The 24,368-nt window shown below is 45.4% G+C and overlaps 1 protein-coding gene across 1 annotated transcript in view; it reads left to right on the top strand.

The window, feature by feature from the left end:
• BRIP1 (BRCA1 interacting DNA helicase 1) overlaps nt 1-24,368 on the top strand; it is a 130,446-nt gene that overhangs the window by 86,100 nt on the left and 19,978 nt on the right. Inside the window, exons 14-16 of the mRNA XM_070945084.1 lie at nt 5,635-5,794; nt 7,533-7,654; nt 24,093-24,205. Of these exons, the coding sequence (XP_070801185.1) occupies nt 5,635-5,794; nt 7,533-7,654; nt 24,093-24,205 (395 nt within the window). The remainder of the gene's footprint in view (nt 1-5,634; nt 5,795-7,532; nt 7,655-24,092; nt 24,206-24,368) is intronic.

The following is a 24,368-nucleotide window of genomic DNA, read 5'->3' as shown; positions in this document are numbered from 1 at the left end:
CTCACCAGAGGGGGAGGGATACAACATCATCTATCTCCAGTTTACAACCCTGTCCCTCAACAGTTCCAAGAAGGTTCCACACCCATTTGTACTCCTCAGGTGACCCTGAGGACACACACGTGGCCTCAACGACTCTCTAAAACCTCTCTAAAACAGGTGTCAAACTGGATTTGTTCCAAGGGCCAGATCAGCATTGTTGTTGTGGCTCCATTACCTGAGCCTGTGTCATCGGCAGGAGAGGACTCCGAGAGTGAAGGAGAGGAGTTATCAAGGCCTCCCTCTCCAGGACCCTCCTCTTTGGCAATGCCTTCGGTGTCCACCGAAGGGCAAGAGATAGGGCCAGGGCCAAGCACGTCCACGCAGCCACAGATGGACAGTGATGAGGGTAATGAATCTTGGCTGGATCCTCGACAGCGTCGCAGAGATAAGCGCGCACAACAGAAGAAAAGGCGTGCCCGAGATTAGGCTGAGTCACTGGACCACACCCCACAGGATATAAAAGGGAGCGTGGTGGCCAGTCAAACCTTGTGACGAACAAGCTGAAAGCTTCCACGCCATTCTGCATTGCCGGACTTTGCTGGATTATATTTGGACTTGATTTACTCTGTAATTATTGAACATTTTACTTTGATGTACCAGAAGCGGAGAGACGTTATCTCTTCGTGAGTAAAAAACTCTTGGCAGGCAGCCACTAGATTGCTGCCAAGTTCCGTTATCATAAGGAAAAGGATTTTGTCGGCTGGTTTGGTTTTTAACTCTTGGACATCTGTTGGTGTGTGTGCATGTGGGACGGGGACAGAACAATTGTAGGTCTCCGTGGGCAACCCCCTGCTAGCCAAAATGAGGCACAAGGGGTGGGGGGGGAGAAAATCTGCCCCATTTTCAGCCTGAATAGCCTCCTGCAGCACTTTACCAACCAAAACAGGGCATGGGGGGGGGGCGGCGCGTGGCCCCCAGCACTTCATTTTCCCTCTCCATCAGCACTCTGCTGGCCAAAAATGGGCTACAGGAAGGCCTCCTGAGGCCCCCGCGCAGCCCATTTAAGCCTCTGCACCAGGGGTGAAATCTAGCAGGTTCTGGAGAACCGGTAGTGGAAATTTTGAGTAGTTTGGAGAACCGGCAAATACCACCTCTGGCTGGCCGCAGAGTGGGGAGGGAATGGGGATTTTGCAATATCCTTCCCCCCAGGAGAGGGGAGGGAATGGGGATTTTGACGTATCCTTCCCTTGGAGTGGGGTGGGAATGGAGATTTTGCAGCATTCTTCCCCTGTCATGCCCACCAAGCCACGCCACGCCCACCAAGCCACACCCACAGAACCGGTAGTAAAAAAATATGTGGATTTCACCACTGCTCTGCACGGCCCATTTTTGGCCAGCAGAGTGCTGCAGAAGGCCAAAAATGGACCGCGGGGGCCCCACACACAGCCCGTTTTGGCCGGCAGCTCAGTCCCGCTGGCCAGATTTAAGCATCCCATGGACCGCATCCAGCCCGCAGGCCTCGAGCGTGACGCCCCTGCTCTAAAACGATGCAAATGACCAGGCGTATAAATCCTTCCATTCCCCACCACCTGGTCAGAGCTGAGGAAGCTTCCTGGATGAGAAGCGAAACGTCTTCAAAGAAAAAAAACCAGAAAGTGCAGTTGCCTCTTGAAAAAAAAGCACCTTTGGGGTAATTCTTAAATGTTGGAACGGTTTCTAGCATGGGATAAGTCAGTTACACAGAAGGTAGATGTAATTCCATTCGGGGGGAAAAAATCACCTTTTCCACATCAGCGTTGTCAGGCTCGCTGTATTAGCTGTGGAATCTTTGGCGTGCAAAACATTTCATTTTTCATTACCGATGCCGGTGTTCACATTTTCCATTATTTAGAAGCTTTCTTGAAAAATTCATGCCGTGTTGGTACCCTGAGACATCCCGCAGGTCGCTGTGTTGCAGGAAACACAGTTTCGTGTCTTGGTTTCCTGCTGGCAACTGGCACTTCATCGCGGTCCCTAAAGAAAAATCGTTCCCGCGAAATCCCTCGCGTTCCTTCAAAGTTGAGTGATGCATACTCTTTATCTTCAGAACCGGCGATGAATTATTCAATATTGAGGGTGTTGGTGTGTGCACAATGATCGTCATCATCTTGTTTGTAAAATACGGTTTGTCGCCCTGCTCCTGGACCAGGTTTAATTATAGAATGCAAATGGGGCGTGTGATGTTTTAAAAAGAAAACGGTACAGGAGATCTTGGGATGTTTTTTTTTTTTTTCAATAGAAGAAAATATTTGTAGCTCAGGATTGAATTGTGGGGTCCTCGGTGCTCTCTGAGGTTGGTGGCTTTCTTGCAGACGTTTCATTAGCAAACTAGGCAACATCATCAGTACTAGTAGGATGTGAGGAGGTACTTATCGGGTACTTAGGAGCCAAGGGCTTGGCATCACAAGGAAAGAACAGCCAATCGCTGGCCATCAACACACCAATCAACCAATAGGAAGGCACCACATACATTTGAAGCATAGAATAGCCCAAAACACACATTCTGATAGAGAGAAGTTCCCTGAAGATGGATCCCACCCATAGTCCGAAAGCTGAGAAGACTCAAGTTCTGGTCCCAATGACCGACCCAGGATGGATCTTGAATAGGTTTCTTCCCCGGAATTTTGCCTAGGCATACATCCAAAATTGAGTAAGCCAAGAACTTAACAAAGGCATTTGGGGTGATACAGGCTCTGGAAATATTTGAAAAGTGGCTGTTTTGGATGTATGAAACCAATTTAATGGTTCATTGGCAATATCCCTTGCCTTTCAAGGCTATCCAATGAATGGATGGGCAACCTTTAACGGATGCCAGGTAGTAAGCGAAAATAAGATTGGTCCGTGCTAATTCCTTTCCTTACGCTATGTTGTAATGTATCGATGGAGTGATAGGAAAAAAAATATATATCACGCTGCCAAGAAGTACATTTGCTCACGATAAAAATCAAGATTCCTTGTTTTTCTTCCTTTCTTGTGAATAAACAGCGTATTGGCTCACGTGGAATATTTATTCCTTCCAATGAAAAATTAATTGTGGCATCTCAGCTTGTGTTCTGTGGAAGTCGTGATCGAAAAAGGAGCAGCGAGCTGGTTTTTTTTTTTGGAAAGTTGCACTAAGATCTCAAGATCTTCTATCCGAAATCATTCATTTAGTCGGCGCAGTTAGGAAGTGGACTTAAGGGGTGCTTTTTCCTCAAATGTGTGTCTGATAAATATGGGTTGGATCCGGGTTTAGTCATAACAGCTGTTGTGATCCGCCAGCAGCCTGCGGAACTGGCAGCAGAGTCAGACAGTGAGGAGGCTGGGAAGGAACATGGGCCAGTCCTGGAGTCTGAGGAAGGTCCGGCGAGGGCTCTGTGTCGGAGGCAGAGATGGGGCCAGGGCCATCTGGGAGTGATGCGTGGATTCTGGAGCCCCCAGAGTCGGACAGCAGAGAGGCAGAGGAACCGGAGGAGCCTGTTCCTAGTGCATGCATGTGCAGAGCTGCCAGAAGGCAAGAGCAGCTAAAGCAAAAGGGACGACTCGGGAGTAAAGCTAGGAGATGATTGGCCCCTCTCATAAGGCTTAAAAGAGAAATAACGGCACTTGGGCCTTTTTACAGGAAAGCAACGTTGCTAACTCTGTTTCCAGTCGGCATCTCTTGTTTGTTTCAGAACTTCGTGGGGCTTTGCCTAGTAAGGCCTTTGGCAGGGTGTCAAAGAAGATAAAGGTTGGTGATTATCCCGAAGGACTTCTTCCGAAGGACTTGTTTTGCTATTAGTTGGGACTCAGCTGGGAATGAATGGTAATTCTCAGCTGTTACAATAAAATAGGTTTGTTTGGAACTAATTGTGTCTTGTAATGACTCAGTAAGCCTAGGTCACAACAACAGCATGGATATATTGATATATGTAGCTAAGTCTATAAGATTTATAAATATATTGAAATTCGTGGGATTTACGCATCCAATCCACTGCATGTATAGAGCTTGTTAGAATTTAGCAACCATGCTCCCACTTGTTTTATGTACTGTGTATATATAAGAGACAGTTTGGTCTAGTGGTTAAGACACCAGGCTACAAAGTGGGAGACCGTCAGCTCTAGCCCGGCTTTAGGCATAAAAGCCAGCAGGGAGACCTTGGGTCAGTCACCAGGAGATGGGGAGTTCTAGTTGCGTCTTAGGTATGAAAGCCGGCTGGGTGACCTTGGGCCAGTAGCCAGGAGACGGGAGGAATGGAACGGAACGGAACGGAACGGAATAGAATAGAATAACAGAAGGGACCTTGGAGGTCTTCTAGTCCAACCCCCTGCTCAGGCAAGAAACCCTATATCTGTGATAGTGAACCTATGGCACGCGTGCCACAGGTGGCACGCAGAGCCCTCTCTGCGGGCACGCCAGCCGTTGCCCTAGCCCAGCTCCACCACGCATGCCCGTGCACCTCCTGCCAGCCAGCTGGTCTTCAGGTCTCTGCCGTACATGCATGGGGGGCACGCACCCCCCTGCACCACATTTTGGGCCTGGAAGGCCTCCTGCACCAACCTGGAAGCCAAAAATGGGTGAGGGGGGGCCAGGGCACATGCGCAGGGGGCCAGGGCACACAGGGAGGGTCGCAGTTGCATTGCAGTGTGGGCGCGTGGGCGAGCTCTTGGCACGCAATGACAAAATGGTTAGCCATCACTGCCCTATACCATTTCTAGTTCTAGTTCCGCCTTAGCTATGAAAGCCGGCATGGTGTCCTGTCACCATGTTAATTCTTTTAATTATCTTAACTTTTGCATTTGTATGTTTTTTAATTTTGGCTGTTCACCGCCCTGAGTCCCTTCTGGGAGAAGGGCGGTATACAAATTAAATTAATAAATAAATTAATAAATAAAACCAGGAGACAGTGAGTTCTAGTTCTGCCTTAGGCATGAAAGCCGACTGGGTGATCTTGCGGGCAATCGCTTTCTCTCTGCCCAACCCACTGTCCGTTGTTTCTTGTCCTGTCCTCTGGTGTTTTGGAGAGTAATTTGACCCCCTCTTCTTTGTGGTAGCCCCTCAAATACTGGAAGTTTGCTATCATGTCACCCCTAAATTCTTCTTTTCTTTAGATTAGCCAAACCCAAATCCTGCAGCCCGTTCTTCATATGGTTTAGTCTCCAGGCCTTTGATCATCTTAGTTGCTCTTCTCTGAACTTTTTCCAAAGTCTCATTATCTTTTTTGTAGCATGGTGACCAAAATTAGTTGCAGTATTCCAGGTGTGGCCTTATTAATGTTTTATAAAGTGGTACTAATACTTCACATGATCTTGATTCTATGCCTCTGTTTATACAATCCTGGATTGTATAATCCTGGATTGTATAAACAGAGATTGTATAAACATTTATACACATTTATACATACAGAGTATGGCTGCTGCTGCATACTCCTGGCTCATATTCAAGTGATCGTCCACTTTTTAAAAATCATGTGACCACAGAGATGCTGCCATGGTCATAAGTGTGAAAAACGGTCATAGATAGCTTTTTTTTTCAGTGCCGGTGTCACTTTGAACCTTTCACTAAAGGAATGGTTGTAAGTCGAGGACTGCCTGTATCCCTTTCTTTTCTTGTTTGGTTTATAATCCCGTGGTTTTCTTTTTGGATCCTCTGTGGAGATGCTAGATAAACTGAAGGATCGCTGGCTGCACACGAGCTTGTGGGAGAAGCTTGAGCTAATTAAAATAGTCATCGTGGAACCCAAAGGAGGCGACAAAGCTGATTTTGATGAGCTGCTTCAAATATACTCCGATGCCATCAAATCTCAAAATGGCAAAGGTAAGTTACAAAATGCAGAAAGTGTAAATCTTGGTCCGGATAAAGGTTGACTGGAACAAGATTCCACAATATTACAGGTGATCCTCAACTTACGATCAAAGTTAGAACCGAAATCTCCGTTACTATGCAAGTTGCACCCGATTTTACGACCTTTTTGCCAGTGTTGTTGAGTGGATCACCGTTGTTGTTAAGTAAAGCACATGGTAGGTGAGGTGAGGTGATAAGGTAAGATAACCTTTATTGTCACTTTCTACTATAAGCACACTGGCACACATTAAAAATGAAATTCTGTTGCCTGCTCTCAAAAGAAAGTATATATCAATCCATACAAGTGCATAACAGCCATATTCACATGCTATAGGACTAGCATTATTAGCACTTAGACTGATATACCACTTCACAAGGCTTTGCGGCCCTCTCTAAGCGGTTTACAGAGTCAGCCTATGGTCCCCAACAATCTGGGACCTCACTTTACTGACCTCAGAAGGACGGAAGGCTGAGTCAACTTTGAGCCGGTGAGAATCGAACTGTTGAACTGCTGGCAGTCAGCAGAAGTAGCCTGCAATACTGCATCCTAACCACTGTGACACCATATACATACGTACACGCACATACACACACATGCATTATGTTATATTTATATTTATTATATTAACATTTCTACACACACACACACACACACACACACACACACACATACATATATGTAATCACTGTACATTTGAATACATAGCAGAAAGGAAACTTGAGAGTTCACAAGATTGATGCTATACGGAACAAAAGAAAACTGTGAATGAATCTGGATCGGGGTGGGCTTCAAAAATTTTAGCAAGGGGTTCTCTGCCTGGTTGCTGGGTGGGTGTGCCCATGGTGGGCGTGGCCTAGTCAGCCTCCTGCACCACGGCAGGGGGTGAGGGTGGCGTTTTTGCCCTACCCGGGCTCCGGAGGCTTTCTTCGAGCCTCCGGGAGGGCAAAAAGAACCTCCTCAGGCTGTGGAGGCCGGAAACGGGCCTGTTTACAGCCTTCCTGAACTTCTGGTAGGCCTGTTTATCACCCTCCCTGAGTCTCCGCACGCGCCCTGCGCTTACTTCACATCCAAAATGGGCCACGTCGGGACTCCTGGGAGGGGCAGAGCGGGGTGAGCGGGGCCAGTCAGGAGTGGGATTTGGGGGTTCTCCGAACTGCCCAGAATCTTAGCTAGAAGTTCTCCCGAAGCCCCCAACAGGCCACCCCTGATCTGGATGTTCTGCTTCGGATACCAACAAAGCCCCCTCCCAGAGAGTAGCAAGGAAAATCGGTCGTCAAGGGGATGTTTAAGGTCCCAGACAATCTCGCAGACCCTGTGCAAGCATCGCTTACGTGCCCTGTCTTGGATAGAAAGGAAGTGAACTGCCAGTGGCCTTTTCTGCTGTCCTCACCACTCTCTGCCGAAGCAGAAAGGCTTGCAAAAGCAGCGTCAGCTTCCCCCATTTACTTTGCTTGTCAAAAGACCCGTGGGAAACTCGCAAATGGTGATCGCGAGACCCTGGGACAGTGCAACAGTCATAAATACGCGCCAGTTTGCCAAGCGTCTGGAATTTTGATCACGTGACCTGGGAGACACTGCCCCGTTCTTAAGTGTGAACGGCCGTAGGTCAGTTTTTTCACTGCTGTTGTGACTTCAAGTGGTCACTAAAGGAGTGGTTGTAAATCGAGGACTACCTGGATGATGTTAGACAGCTGTGTTCTTTTGCTTCAGACGGAGCGCTGCTTATTGCTGTGTGCAGAGGCAAAGTCAGTGAAGGTCTGGATTTCTCCGATGACAACGCCCGGGCGGTTCTCACCATTGGAATCCCGTTTCCAAACTTGAAGGACCTTCAGGTAGGTTAAAGGACCTTAAAGTCCCTTGTGGTGTTCAGGTACTGTAGTCCTCAACTTATGACCACAATGGAGCTCAAAATTTATGTTGCTAAGCGAGACATTTGTTCAGCGACTTTCGCCCCGTTTTCAAAGTTCCCAGTGGCCTGGCCTAAATCTTCTCCCCTTTTTAAATGAAAATTTTAATTTGTTTTAAATTATGGGGTATTTTAAATTTGTTCAGCCGAATTATTTAATTCGTTTTTATTCTATTTTAAATTTTTGTATTTATGTGTTTTACTCTGTGGCTGTTCACCGCCCTGAGTCCTTCGGGAGTAGGGCGGTATAGAAATTTAATAAAAGTAAAAGAAAGAAAGTTATTCAACGAGCTGCTGGAAACTTAGGTACTTCCTGCAAGACACCTGTGACCTCATTCTGTATGAAGGGGGAATAAGATGTTTAGCTTCTTTAACAGAGCAACAGGTGGCTATAAATAATATAACCAATCAACGCTGATATGCTATATTTTCGCATTTTGCTGCTTTTGATAAGTATATAAGTGCTTGTTGTTCGTAAGAGGGGGGGTCAGATGTTGCTACGGCTTTATTGCTCTGAACCTTTTGCGCAAATAAATACAACTCCTTTTGATTCCACGGTCTGAGTCCCATTATTCCTGCAACAACACGAGTTCAGGATACCTCAGCCGTCACAAATACGTGCCAGTTGCCAAGCGCCCAAATTTTCATCATGTGACCTGAACTTAAAATAGTCTTTTATGATCTAAACCTGCACCATCCTTGCTGATTTTGTAAAGATTAGAATCGCGGATAGATCTTTAAAGGATGTTGCCAGCCAGGGGTGCTGGAAACTGCCTGCCATTTTACTAGAATAGACTACCTTTGCAAGAAAGTAGAATAACAGAATTGGAAGGGACCTTGGAGGTCTTCTAGTCCAACCCCCTGCTGAAGCAGGAGAACTTATACAATCTCAGACCAGTGACTGTCCAGTCTCTTCTTAAAAACCTCCAGTGATGAAGCGCCCACAGCTTCTGGTGGCAACTTCTGTTCCACTGGTTAATTGTCCTCACTGTTAGGAAGTTTCTCCTTCATTCCAAGTTGCTTCTCTCTTTAGTGATCTTCCTCCCGTTACTTCTTCTCCTGAGGTGCTTTGGGGAATAGGTTGACCCCCTCTTCTCTGTGACAGAACCTTAGATATTGGCATGCTATCATATCACCCCTAGTCCTTCCTTTCACTAGATTGGACATATTTAATTCCTGCAACCCTTCTTTGTATATTTTAGCCTCCAGTCCCCTAATCGTCATGGTTGCTCTTCTCTGCACTCTTTCTAGAGAAGGGCTGTCAAACTCAGTTTCATTGAGGGCTGCATCAGGGTTGTGTTTGACCTTGGGGGCCCAGGGTGTGTGGCCAGGATGGGCAACGTTACTCATCGAGGCTCCATTTTCGGCTGAGACGGCCTCCTGTAGCCCTCTGCCAGCAAAAACGGAGCTCGGGGATACCACGCGAGGTCTGCCCAGGCTCCTGTCAACATTCTGATGCTGCCATAAAAAGGAGGAGACGAGGCTTGACTTTTCACCTACTTATTTTCTCTGTAGATAATATCCCCTAGGAGATGGGATGGGAGGGGGGACATTCCTGTGGGGTGAGGTCAGAAGCTGGGGAGACTGACTTGGAAGATGGCCAATGAGAAGATAAGAATTGAGGAACAGAAAGGGAAAGGTTTGGGGGTCAGAGGATTAGTATCGGCTACGACGAAGTCGGGGCCAGATCTGTCGTACTCACTAAATGGAATATTTCAGCAAAGATTAATTGTTTGGGAGTGCAATTTATTTGAGATGACATCGAAACCTGACAGCTCTATTTTTGGCCCTGATGGGCTCCCGCAGTGCCTCTGCCAGCGAAAATGGAACTGCACCCTCCCTGGGCTCCACTTTGGCTGGCAGAGGGCTGCAGGAGGCTGTCACTGCCAAAAATGGAGCCCAAGTGGGCCTCACGCAGCCCTCCTGAGCTCTGTTTTCGCTGGCAGAAGCACCACGGGCCGGTGCATCGCTGTTTCCAGGGTGGGCCTGTGGACCAGATCTAAGCACCCCGCAGGCCAGATCTGGCCCCCGGGCCTTGAGTTTGACACCCCTGTTCTAGAGTCTTAAATATTTGAAGATTGCTATCATGTCAACACGTCCTTTTCATTAAACGAGACATACCCAATTCCTACAACCAGCATTCTTCATATGTTTTAGCCTCCAGTCCCCTCATCATCTTGGTTGCCTCTTCTCTGCACTCTTTCTTGAGTGTCAAGTATTTTTAAGATTTCTATTATGTCACCCTCCTGGTCCTTCTTTACATTAAACTAGACACACCCAGTTCCTGCAACCGTTCCTCATATGTTTTAGCCTCCAGTCCCCTAATCATCTTCGTTGCTCTTCTCTGCACTCTTTTTAGAGTCTCTGCATCTTTTTTACATCGTGGCAAAAAGCCAATCACTTACCACTTTTACTAAAGAATCTGATCTCCTGGTTATTGCCTGGATCCATAAAGACCTTTCCTCCTAAATAGGCCTATTTAGATAAAATATCCATGCAAGGAAGAAACTTCTCCTTTTATCTTGGGGAAGATTACTTTTCGGATTGCAGAGGAAGGGGAGGAAACTCCAAAACGATGTGTGTGCGTTTTTTTCCCCTGTATTCAGCTTGTCCTTAACAAGCAGCACTGACCTTTACTTTACTGTCAAATATGTTGAAGGCTTGAAAAGCAAAGTTATCACCAGGGGGACTTGGAAGGACGGCTGACACTTACCACTTCACCTTAGACGCTGTTCCAGAGACGCTGTTCCAGATGCACATTGTTCCTCTGGGGGTGCCGTTTTATTTATTTTTATTCTCCTCCTCCTCCTCTTCCCCCTCCTCCTCCTCCTCCTCCACTTCTGGTTCAGTGGAAGTAAATTTACTCTGCAGAGGAGAGTTTGGCTTGCATCTGATTTTAATCGAGTGACTTGTTTGCAGCCCTTTGAAGTGTCCCAGATCCTGATGATGAATGGTTGGGAACTGAGGAGAGGCTGTGGATGTGCTCTGTGTTACAACTTTGGTTGCGGAGGCCTCCGTGTGCCATAGTTTGAGAATCCTGGAAAGGGCTCTCTTGCTTGTAATGGTATGTTACACCTGTTTCCTTTGCCACTTGGATGAAGGGTGCAGGAGGAGGAGAATTGAGCCTTTAAGCTCTATGGTGAATGGATGGATGGATGGATGGGTGGATAGATAGATAGATAAATAGGGGATCCTTGGTGCTCTCTGAGCGGGCTTGTTTTCTTGCAGATGTTTCATTACCCTAACTGGGTAACATCATTGGTGCTAGTAATGGATGGATAGATTGGATGGATGGATGGATGGATGGATGCAGAGGTGGTATTCAGCAGGTTCTGACCAGTTCTGGAGAACTGGTAGCGGAAATTTTGAGTAGTTCAGAGAACTGGTAAATACCACCTCTGACTGGCTCCGCCCCCATCTATTCTCTGCCTCCCGGGTCCCAGCTGATTGGGAGGGAATGGAGATTTTGCAGTATCCTTCCCCTGCCACGCCCACCAAGCCATGCCATGCCCACCAAGCTACGGACACAGAACTGGTAGTAAAAAATTTTGAATCCCACCACTGGATGGATGGATGGATGGATAGATAGATAGATAGATAGATAGATAGATAGATAGATAGATAGATAGCACTTAGACTTATATACTGCTTCACAGTGCTTTACAACCTTCTTTAAGCGATTTACAGAGTAAGCACATTGCCGCCCAAAATTTGGGTCCTCAGTTTACCGATCTTGGAAAGATGGAAGGCTGAGTCAACCTTGAACCTTGGATCGAACTCCTGGAATGAGCAGTGAGTTAGCCTGCAGCATTGCATTCTAATCACTGTGCCACCATGGCTCTGTAGATAGATAGATAGATAGATAGATAGATAGATAGATAGATAGATAGATAGATAGATAGATGGATGGATGGATGGATGGATGGATGGATGGATGGATGGATGGATGGATGGATGGATGGATGGATGGATGGATGGATGGACGGACGGATGGATGGATGGGGGGGACAGACAGACAGATAGATAGCCATTAAAACCTCAACTCCTATCAAATGGATGGATGGAGGGATGGATGGAGGGATGGGATGGGATGGGATGTGTAGGGTAGGGGTCCCCAACCCTAAGTCATCAAGTCCAACCCCTGCGCACTGCAGGATGTTCTCTCCAAAAAACTTTGATAAAGTGGGGCAGGGATGAAGGAGATTCTTCAGTGTGCTTAGATAAAGAGCCTTAACTAGTGCTGAAATGAAAGGTAGAGGCTTGAATTCTTTGAAATGACCAACAGCAAGAATTGTAATCCAAGCATCGTTGGATCAAATTGATAAATGCCATTTACCTTCATTCCACCAGGAATCACTTAATTGCCATGCCTTTAAATCTAGGGCCGTTTTTCAACCACCTATAGTTGTTGTGCTGTTGTTGTTGTTTTGTTTTTAAACTATGTTCTTTTAGCATTCCTCCGCCTCAATTTTGCTTTTTGGATAGTTTCCCTGAAAGCGTGTGCGTGTGTGTGTGTGTGTGTGTGTGTGTGTGTGTATATATGTTTTTCTTCTAGCCAGGTTTTCCCTACGTAGCCAAGGTTTTTTTTGTAGCTCCAGCTCAGTAGAATCTCATTCTATATATATGCATATTCTTTCTAGCCACGTTCCACCTACGTAAGCTAAGTTGTTCTACAGCTTACGTAGGTGGAATCTGGCGAGAAAGAATATGCACATAAAAGCCTACGAAAAAGAAAAAGACATATATATATATATATATATACACACACACACTTTCATATACTTACATTTGGGTTTGGTTAGGGTTAGTATGTATATGTATATTTTTAAAAAAGGTACACTCGTAGGCTTTTGCTAGTAAAAAATGATCTTGTTCTGATAATTTGGTTTACAGCCTGCTAATTGTGGATGGAAAATGTTTCTTGCACATTCTCTCTTCCTCCTCCCTCCCTCTCCCGCCCCCCCCCCCCCACACACACACTGTAGTGTGGTTTTATTTTAAATGGGTCGAAAGTTTGCTGCTTTGGCTAAAGATAAAACTTTTATGCGTGAGTGTCTGGCAGACGGTGTGTTTATTTTTACTGAAGCAAAGGTTTTTTTTAATGGTTCGGATTTGTGCTGTTTAACAGGTTTAGCCCTGATATTTATTTAATGGACTGAACCTTTGCTCCTAAAAGGCCTTATCACTTGGGTAATGAAACAGTGCCATGCCAATCTTACATTTTGTTTATAGCAGGGCACTGTAATCATTTTTAGAGTGCCGAGCACCATGGGCTCTTAGAAATACATCATTTCTATATTGAAATAATAACAGAATGAGAGTAACAGAGTTGGAAGGGACCTTCTAGTCTTCTAGTCCAACCCCGTGCTTAAGCAGGATAGGCAGAGAAAGAGGTAGAAAGAGAGAGAAAGAATAAATATCTCCTGAATGCACAGAATTGTTAGTTCAAACCAAAAGCACACTACATTTTTATAATCTGAACTACTAGTAGTCCTCAACGTACAGCCGTTCACTTAATGACCATTTGAAGTTACAGTGGCGCCTAGAAAAAAGAGGCGGATGACTCTTTTCACCCTTACGACAATTGCAGCATCCCCGTGGTCGCGTGATCAAAATTCGGCCGCTTGGCAACTGGCATGTATTTAACAATGATTGCAGGATCCCGGGATCGTGTGATCACCTTTTGTGATCTTCTGAGAGGCAAAATCAACCGGGAAGCCAGATTCACTCAACAATCATGTTACTAGCTTAACAACCGCAGTCATTCGCTTAACGATGGTGGCAAAAAGGTCGTAAAATGGGGCAAAACTCACTTAACAACTGTCTCACTCGGCAACAGAAATTTGGGGCTCAATTGTAGTCGTAAATTGAGCACTACCTGTACGTGTATCAGCTTTGATCAGCTTCCAGAATTTAGAAGAAAACATCTCTAGGATAATCTATGCCTGAGTCCTCAGAGTGGTACCCTTGGTTACCCATAAATTTTCATTTTTATTTAGGTTTTTTTAAGTGGGAGGATGTTTTTTTTTTTTAAAGAAATTAAAAACAGAAAGAATCATTGTTTAAATAAACCAATTAAATTCAAGAGAGCCAGTTTGGTGTAGTGGTTAAGGTGCTGACCTAAAAATCAGGACACAGTGAGTTCCAGTCCTGCCTTAGGCAAGACAACCAGTTGGGTGAACTTTGGGTGAATTACCAGGAGACTGGGAATTCTAGTCCCGCATTAGACATAAAAGCCGGCTGGGTGACTTTGGGCCAATCACCAAGACACTGGGAGTTCTAGTCCTGCTTCACACATGTAAGTTGGCTGGGTGACTTTGGACCTATCCCCAGGAGACTGGGAGTTCTAGCCCTGTCTTAGGCATGAAAGCCAGCTGGGTGACTTTGAGCCAATCGTCAGGAGATGGGGAATTCTAGTCCCATCTTAGCATGAAAGCCAGCTGAGTGACTTTGGGCCAATCACCAGGAGACGGTGAGTTCTAGTCCCACTTTACGCATGGAAGCTGGGTGAGTGACTTTGGGATAATCACCAGGAAACTCTGAGTGCTAGTCCTGCCTTAGGCATGACAACCAGTTGGGTGACATTGGGCAATCACCAGGAGATTGGGAGTTCTAGTCCTGCCTTAGGTATGAAAGCTGGCTGGATGACTTAAAGTCAGTCCCTTCCTTTCATTCCAACCCACCTCACAGTCCTGGTTGTTGTGGGGAAAATAGGGAAGAGGCTGTATGTATGTTTGCTGCCTCAAGTTACTTTATCAAGTAATAAAGGCAGGATAAAAAATCTAATCAATCAATGTGTCAAGTTTCGAGGTCGTCTCAAATAAATTGCATTTCAAACAAAGTCTTTGAAGAAAACTCCCATTTATTAAGCGCGACATTCAAAGCACGACTCATCGTAGCCAACACTGACTTCCAGACCCAAACCCCTCCCTTTTCGTTCCCCACTCCCCTGCACTCATTGGCCATCTTCCAAGTCACTCTACCCCTATCTACTGCTCCACTCAAAGGAATTTCCCCCCTCCCATCCCATCTCCTAGGGGATATTATCTCCAGGGAAAATAAGTGGGTGAAAAGTCAAACGTCCCTTTCCAGACGCCTCCGCTCCTCCTTCTTATGTCAGCACTAGAGTAAATGCAGCTTGAAGTGCTGACACAATGAATACAATCCAAGAATTATTCCAGGATCGTTTGGATCCATTTCATAAACGGTGTAATTTTGCAATCCCTTAGGAATCACACAATCAACGGAGCTATCAAATCGTGTTTGTGTATGTCCACCTATCTTGGACATCAAGTCTTGAATCTTAGGGAGGACAACTCGAACAAGTCCTTGCAGGTTTCGGGGCAACGTTTCTGGAAGTGTTTTGCCCTTGTCTTCTTCTCGGGGTTGGGATGAAGTCAACCATTGAGCTGTTGATTGGATTGAAGCAATCGTAATCGATTGGGTTGGAAGCCATAAACCACATAAAGCCGTAAGGCAGTGATGGCTAACCTTTTTCTCTCCATGTGCCAAAAGTGTACGCATGCCGGCACCTATAATGCAATGTGCACCCCACACATGCGCACACAACACCATGCACATGCGCCCCTGCCCCCACCCCGCGCATGCACATGAGGGGTGGGATTCAAAAATTTTAGCAACCTGCACCATGGCAGGGTGTGTGTGCGCATGCGGGAGACACGCACACATGCGTGAGGGAGAGGGTTGGGGAAGTGCGGAAACGGGCCCGTTTCCGGCCTCCAGAGCCCAGGGGAGGCTGTTTTCACCCTCCCAGAGGCTTGAGGAAAGCCTCCGGAGCCTGGGGACAGCACAAACACACACACCCCTGCCATGGTGCCTCAAGCCTCTGGGAGGGTGAAAATGGCCTCTCCTGGGCTCCGGAGGCCCTCCAGAGGCCAGAAACGAGCCTGTTTCCAGACTTCTGGGAGACCCATTTTTTGCCCTCCCCAGGCTGTGGAGGCTTTTCCCAAGCCTCCGGGAGGGCGAAAACAGCCTCCCCTGGGCTCTGGAGGCCGGAAACGGGCCTGTTTCCAGACTTCTGGGAGACCCATTTTTCGCCCTCCCCAGGCTCTGGAGGCTTTTCCCAAGCCTCCGGGAGGGCGAAAACAGCCTCCCCTGGGCTCTGGAGGCCGGAAACGGGCCCGTTTCCGCACTTCCCCAACTCTCTCCCTCACGCATGTGTGCGTGTCTCCCGCCTGCGCACACCCCTGCGCATCCCAAAAATCAGATGGCTGGCGGGAGGCGCGCGCACATGCGCAGTGGAGCTGAATTGGGCGATGGCTCGGGTGCCCGCAGAGAGAGCTCTACATGCCAGCTGTGGCACATGTGCCATAAGTTTGCCATCACGGCCGTAAGGCATCCTTCCCCAACTTGTGGTCTCTTGTTGGGAATGCAATCTTTAGCCCAGAAAAATCTGCTGAGGGGGGGGGACATTCACTTCCAGATTCCCCATTTCCTTTTGGGTTTCCAAAGATCTGAACTCTCTCACTTCCCCTTTTCATGATGCATCTTTTTGTGCGTTATATCTGCAAAAAAAAAAGGAGGAAGAAACATTAGCTGTCTTCACTGCCTTGTGTTACTTACATTCTTTACCCAAGAAGTGAAGGACAAAAAATGATTTACAATCCTTCCCTTCCTCCCTTCTCCTTCCTTTCTTCTTTTTCTCATTTCTTCCTTCCTTCCTCTCTCCCTCCCTCCACTTTTCTCTTTCCTTCCTTGATCTTTCCTCCTTCCATCCTTCCTTTTTTAACCTCCCCCTTTCCTTCTCTCCTCTTTTTTCCTTCCTTTCTCCCTCCCTCCTTCTTTTTCTCCTTTCTTTTTTTCATTTTTCCTTCCTCTCTTGCTCCCTCCCTCCCTTTCACTTTTCTCTTCCTTTCCTTGGTCTTTCCTTCCTCCTTCTTTTCCGCTTCCTTCCTTCCTTCCATTTCTCATTTTTTCCTTCCTTCCTTCCTCTCGTTCCCTCTCTTCCTTCCACTTTTCTCTTTCCTCCTTCCATCCTGCCTTTTCCTTCTCCCTTTCCTTCTTTCCTCATTTTTTGCTTCCTCCCTCCCTGTTTTCTCCTTCTTTTCTTCCTTTCCTCGTTTTTTCCTTCCTTCCTCTCTTGCTCTCTTCCATCCTTCCTTTTCCTTCTTCCTTTCCTTCCTTCCCTCCTCACCCTCTGTTCCATTTTTATCTTCCTGCCTTCTTTCTCCCTTTCTCCTCTTCCTTTCCTTCCTTCCTTCCCTCCCCCCCACCCTCTGTTCCACTTTTATCTTCCTTTTATCTTCTTTTCCTTCTTTCCATTTTTCCTTCCTTCCCTTCTTCCTCTTCCTTCTTTCCATAAAAATGCAACCAGGGCTGTGGGAATGAAGGAGGAGGAGGGGGAGAGGGAAGCAGGCGAGATCCCCTCAACGCAGCCTTACAGGAAACTGGCAGTTAAGAGGTATTCCGCTGTGAGGCTCCATCTCATCTTGGATGCGTCCCTGACCTCCCAGATAGATCAAAGCTTCATTTCTCTGACAGCGACAAGACGACGACGTGGCTTGCCACGGGCTTGCTGCCACTCCCACTGAATCTCTTTGTCTTTCAACTGCGCCCGATAGCTACGAGTATATTTTCAAGGCTGAACAGGTAGCCAAGGAAGGGCTGTCTTTTGACATTTTCGCTAATCCCGTCAAGCCTGTGGTTAAAACGGCGCGATGTCAGAGAGGCGGGGGTGTGCTCGCCAGCAGAGAGAGCCTGCCTTCTCCACATATGCGTCCTGTCAGGTCCAGAGGATGCCCAATTGTTGAAATGAGATGCAGTGAAATGGATGCCGAAGCATTAAACTGACGTCTTAACCTGTTGAAACGCCTCGCCCTCCGAAGAGCTCAGGGAAACCTCCGTCACGGTTGTGCGGAGGCCGAGATTTGGAGGTTGTGTTTTTTTCCCCAGAATTTGTGGGTCAAAAATCTTCGCATACCCTGCCTGTGGGCAGACACTAAAAGCACTAGTAACATAGCTCATGCCTCAGAGAAGACCCCTCCCCCCCAAAAAAACACCCCACATGTGGAAGGAATCGTGGTTAGTTGATAGGCCTGTCTACGGGAAAGGCTCTTGTTAAACTGGGTACTGGATATGGAACTGTTAGTCTAGAGAAAAGAAGGACTAAGGGGGACATGGACTGCCACAGAGAAGAAGAGGGGGTCAAATTAGTCTCCAAAGCACCAGAAGGCAGGACAAGAAACAATGGATGGAAACTAATCAAGGAAAGAAGCAACCTGGAATTAAGGAGAAACTTCCTAACAGTGAGGACAATTAACCAGTGGAACTACTTGCCACCAGAAATTGTGGCTGCTCCAACACTGGAGGTTTTTAAGAAGAGACTGGACAGCATCCTGTCTGAAATGGTATAGGGTCTCCTGCCTGAACTGGGGGTTGGACTAGAAGACCTCCATGGTCCCTTCTAGCTCTATTCTGATTGATTGATTGATTGATTGAAAAAGTCAAGATATTGTCCCAATCATTGAGTGAAATCCTGCCCCCCTTTCTACCTGCATGCAGATAAAAAGGGATGGGACTTTGATCACACTGATGTGACTGACTTTTTTGATATCCCGTGGGATAAGAAAATAAAACTTAAGCATTATATTTGAGGCCCATAGAAAAACCATCTGTATCATTGTACCATCTGTAGGCATGTCATCTTAATAATATATATCTGAAAAATCTTATTTTAATATTAAACCTTAAGACAGTCAACCATGGCAGTTTATAGGTGCTCAGTGGGACAGAAGATCGTCCATCTCTTCTAGTCCTCAATTTACAGACACAAGGGAGCTCAAAATTTCCCTTTGCTAAGCAAGACAACGGTTCAGTGAGTTTTGCCCCACTTTATGACCTTTCTTGCCACAATTGTTAAGTGAATCTGGCTTCCCCAGGGACTTTGCATGTGAGAAGTTCTAAAAAGGGGATCGCGTGACCCCCGGGGACACTGCAACCGTCATAAGTACATGCCAGTTGCCAAGCATTTAAATTTTGATCATGTAATCACAAGGAAGCTGCAAACGGTCATAAATCACTTTATTCAGTGCCGTTGTAATTTCGGTCACTAAATGAATTGTTGTACCGTGTTTCCCCAAAAATAACACCTCCCCCGAAAATAAGCCCTCCCCGAAAATATTTAACCACATACACAGCTAGTCCTCTCCATTTCCTCTGGTTAGGGTTAGGGAGACAGAGCTGGAAATCAGGTAAGACGTCTTGCTCCGCACACTCCAAAATAATAAGACCTCCCCAAAAATGAGGCCAAGCACTTATTTCAGGGTTCAAAAAAATATAAGACAGGGGAAACACGGTAAGTCGAGGACTACCTGTAGCCGATTGCCTGCATAGGTAGTCTTTGACTTACAATCACAACTGGCACCAGAATTTCCACTGCTAAGCAAGGTAAAATGAGATACATCAGATTTTATCACCCTTTTTTGCCATGGTAATTAAAGTGAATCACTGCAGTTTGTCAACCCTGAAGCTGACCCTTACCAGAGCCTTGGTGGCGCAGTGGACTAAAGTGCTGTTAAGTAGCACTTAGCTGCCAGCTGCCTGCAATTACTGCGAGTTCAAACCTCACCAGGCTCAAGGTTGACTCAGCCTTCCATCCTTCCGAGGTAGGTAAAATGAGGACCCGGATTGTGGGGGCAATAAGCTGACTTTGTATAAAATAGAACACCGCTTGGGGGAGGGGGCGAAAGCCCTACTAAGCAGGTATATACAAAAGTATGAAGGCTGTTGCTTAGCGCATTGTAAGCTGCCCTGAGTCTCTGGAGAAGGGCGGCATATAAATCGAACCAATAAATAAATAAACAAATAATAAATAAATAAATAAATAAATAAATAAATAAATAAGCAAGCCATTTTGATAGCTTCACTATTGCCACACTTGAGCTGAGGGACAGGGAGAGGGGATTTGAGATAGTTGGGATTCTGTAGCCAAAACAAAATATTTTCTCTTGGGAACCAAGGACACCCGGTTGGAAGAAGGCGGAGCGATGTCACATGGCAACCAGACCGCGCTGTGATTGGACCATGTGACTGACTGTTTTGAGAAAGTGACAAACTTTTACTTTTAATTAGGTGAAAACCCACGGGACCTTTGTGCCAATATGATATATCCAATAAAGCTATTCTTTGAGGAATCTACCTGCCTCAGAGTTTTGCTTTGGTTCTCTTGGTTCGTGGTTCTTTTAAGTGAATCCAGATTTCCCCATTGATTTTGCTTGTCGGAAGCCAGCTGGGAAAGTTGCAAATGGCGATCACATGACCCCAGGATGCTATAACCATTGTAAATGCATGCCAATCCCCACCTGCCCGAATATTGATTGCATGACGGTTGGCATGCTACAGTGGTCACTAAACAAATCATGGTAACTCAAATGATTCACTTAACCGCCTTTATCTAGATATATTGTTTTACCAATGCATTGTCGACAGCCAAACAGAAAAATGTGCAGATTTTTATATTTGATTCAGAATTAGAAATTGTTCACCATCTATTCTGGCTCTGTTCTAGATGAATAATAAAATAAAATGAAAAGGTTCCCTCCACAAACTTCAAAACAGAGTTGGGGGGGAAAAAAACCTTTTGCCCGAGTTCATAAATTCTGAGTGACAGAAACCAATATTAGATCTATGAGATCAAACTGAATTTATTTTCTGCCTGTGAAGTTTGAATTTGTGAATTTGACAGGTTGTTTTAAAGGGCACGGGCACATAAAATAACATGAAAAGAAAAGACTCTTTTACCTAAACGAGAGTTGAAAGTTACCTGTCAGAAGCTGTTAGGAGTCTGCTGTGTTCTCTCTTGAAGCATGTCCTTTCAGCTGTCAGTTTTAAAAGGTTAATACCGAATAAAAGAGCAGTGAAATTAACCTTCCATTGTGTGGCTGGGTGCCTTCCCTTTCAAAACAACAGGTTTGCAGGATAAAATAAGATGATTTTCTAAATTACCATTTGTTGCACTCTTGTTCCCAGCCCTTCCCCCCCCCCTTTTTTTTTTTTTTTTTTTTTTACTAAAATGGAACATACCAGTTCATGAAAAATTTCTCGGCAGAAATCAAAGAACAAAGTGGCATTTTCTAAACCCACCACTGAATACACCCCACGCACATACAATTCAGTGCCCTGTGCGAAGTGAGGGTACAAAGAAGGCCATTGAATTGTATGTGCCCTGCTCACATGGCACACGTATGTACAGGGAGCCTCAGTGTACGACCACAATTGAGCCCAAAATTTATGTTGCTCGGTGAGAAATTCGTTAAGGGAGTTTTGCCCTGTTTTATGATTTTTCTTGCCTGTTAGGGAATGGCTATTGCCTAACTGGTTAGATTGGCAATATATATAAACCATCAATGCATGTTTGCAGTCAAAATGTAATATGTATAGCTTTTAAGACTGTAATGCTGTATTGCATCATACTGTATTCTGATTGGCTAGCTCTGTAGCCAATGTACTTAAGAGGAAGCTTGAATCATGACTTATTTTTCTTATTACATTATTATTGCTATCTCTGCTCCTCTCTGCCTGTTCTTTCTGCATGATCACTGATTGATCATTGCTACTTGTTGTTTTCTACTGTTTTACTGATTGTTTTACTGCTGTACTTATTCTTGTTGCAACTCTAAAAAGAACTGTTTTATTGCATATGACTGCAACAACTGGTAAGAAGACTTTGTTCTTGGAATATGCCTGGATTGACAATTTAACTATCTTTATCTGTGTATGACCTGGATTGTTTATTGGACTTTGCTTTGTTTTTCCTAAAAGTGAAAGAATATCACAACTCAGAGTGTCTTGTGTATTGACAGTGCTTATTCACAGTCACTCTCAGCCATTTCTCATGTGCACAACCTTGCTACTCAAGGGTTACTCTGCGCATGTTCCTTAACATTGCCGCATTTGTTAAAGTGAATCACTGCAGTTGTTAAGTAAGTCACATGGTTGTAAAGTGAATCTGGCTTCCCCCGTTGCCTTTGCTTGCCTGAAGATCGCAAATGGTGATCATATGACCCTGTCATAAATGTGAGTCAGTTGTCAAGTATCTGAATGTAAATCACGTGACCATGGGGATGCTGCAATGGTCGTAAGTGTGAAAAAATGGTCATAAGTCACCTTTTTCAGTGCTGTTGTAACTTCAAACTGTCACTAAACGAACTGTTGTTAAGCCGAGGATTACCTGTGCTGACTCCTTTTTATTTTCAGTTCCGTTGTAACTTTGAACAGTCACTAAGTGAACCATTGTAAGTCGAGGACACCCTGTATGTGTCATTCCAGTGGTCAATGGACACAGGGTGTATTCAGGATCCAATCTGGGTCCTGAGATACTTCCAATGTTAATCTACCGGATCCCCTGCATGGAGTGGCCCTGTCACTATGCAGGACAGACAGGGAGGAAGCTAACTGCCAGATTGCAAGAAGACGAGCAAGCCACCAGGCGAGGAGACCCTAACTCATTGGTAGCCTCGTATTGCAACAGAACCAGGATGCACATTCAATTTTGTAGCCTACTAAGATTGTTGGCTGAGCAGGGACAAAAACAGCCAGGGAAATGATTGAAGTCTGGGAAACAGGCTCCTTGTCAGTCACCAGGAGTGCTGATTTACCACCAGCCTATCAAGTACTTAGAAGGCCAGGGCTGAGTGGCACAAGCAAACAACAGCTAATGACACCCCAATCAACATCCAAAAAGCCATCTTACAACGGGCACCATAAATACTGCACACAGAACAGCACACACTCTGCTAGAGAGAAGCTCCCCGAGGATGGGCTCCAGCATGAGTCCGAAAGCTCGGAAGATAAAACCTTCGGTCCCGATGACCGACCCAGATTGCATCCTGCAACATTATCCTGGGACATGTAGATTCGCTTTCATTTGTGAGAGTGTAATTCAGTTTTGGGCTTAGAACAAATCACTAATTCAATAGTAAAAGAATGGGTTACTTTCAGTTAAGCAAAGAGGAGAGATCTGTGTGTGTGTTCCAGTCCCTTCTCGCATTTGTAGTGCAGCTAGTCCTTGACATATGGCCACAATTGAGCCCAAAATTTCTGTTGCTGCCCTGTTTTTCCCCAAAATAAAACATCCCCTGATAATAAGCCCAATCGGGCTTTTGAGCACATGGCAATAAGGCCAAGCGCTTATTTCAGGGTTCAAAAAAATATAAAACTTCTTTTCGGGGAAACACAGTAAGTGCGATTTGCCCTGTTTTTCGACCTTTCTTGCCACATTTGTTAAGTGAATCACTGCAGTTGTTAAGTGAGCAACACACGTTAAGTGAATCTGGCTTCCCCATTGACTTTGCTTGTCAGAAGGTCGCAAAAGGGGATCACATGACCCTGGGACACTTCAACCAGTGGTTGCAAGTCAAGGACTATCTGTAGTAAAATATATAGGTAGTCCTCAACAACAGTTCACTTAGTGACTGCTCAAAGTTGCAACAGCAGTGAAAAAAGGGATTTACAACTGTTCAAACTTACAACCCTTCCAGCATCCCCATAGTGATGTGATCAAAATTCAGATGCTTGGCAACTGACTCATATTTATGACGGTTGTAGTGTGTCCCGGGGTCACATGATCCTCTGTTTGTGACCTCCTGATAAACCAAGTCAATGGGGAAGCCAGATTCACTTAACAACCGTGTTACTAACTCAACAACAGCAGTGATTCACTAAACAACCGAGGCAAGAAAGGTCGTAAAATGGAGCAAAACTCACTTAGCAACTGTCTTGCTTAGGCAGCAGAAATTTTGGGCTCAGTTGCAGCCGTGTACTGAGGACCGCCTCTATAAATTTGTTTAATGAATAAAATAACACGCCTGTTGCTAAGCAACCACATTTTGATCATGTGACCAGGCGACATCACGCTACGATACTCATCAGTGCCAGGACTGGTCTTGAGTCCCTTTTTTCAGGAGCATCATAACTTCGAACGCTCATTAAATGAATGGTCATAAGTCGAGAACTACCTGTAATTTAGTCCAGCAAAGATGGATTGCCGTCGGGGAGGTACCATTTTTTCCGTTTCAGGTATTTTTTCATTTTCATTTCATTTCATTTAATTAAATTTGTATACCGCCCTACTCCCGAAGGACTCAGGGTGGTGAACAGGCACAAAATAAAACACATAAATACAAAAGTGAAAACATGATTAAAACCCAATTAAATAATTTTTGCCCGAGACAATTTAAAACTCCCAATAATTTAAAACGAATTAAAATTTCAGTTTAAAAATTTAAAAGAAGGGGAGAAAATTAGGCCAGGCCGGCCTGCTGGAATAGGTATTGTTGAAAACAAAATGAATTCTGTTAACGATCAATCTTTTGCAGAGAACTTTACTGTAGTTGTAATTTCTCCAGGTGGAACTGAAAAGGAAATACAATGATCAACACTCAAAAGCCAGGGGACTTCTGACCGGAAGCCAGTGGTATGAAATCCAGGCCTACAGAGCTCTGAACCAAGCCCTTGGCAGGTGAGTGAACCTATTCAGTGAAGGTTATCCCTTCAGCTCTTCATCCTCAAAGTCTTTTTTTGAGCTCTGCTGACTATTCCTTAAAGCAAACACTGCTGTCAACTTGGAACTTTGATTTTAGCAATAGCAATAGCACTTAGAGTTACCGTGTTTCCCCCAAAAT

Source organism: Pituophis catenifer, unplaced genomic scaffold (assembly GCF_029215685.1).
Source record: "Pituophis catenifer annectens isolate HBS135680 unplaced genomic scaffold, rPitCat1.0.hap2 SCAF_1, whole genome shotgun sequence".
Classification (NCBI taxonomy): domain Eukaryota; kingdom Metazoa; phylum Chordata; class Lepidosauria; order Squamata; family Colubridae; genus Pituophis; species Pituophis catenifer.
The sequence above is the reverse complement of the archived record's forward strand: the minus strand, read 5'-3'. Positions and strand labels throughout refer to the sequence as shown.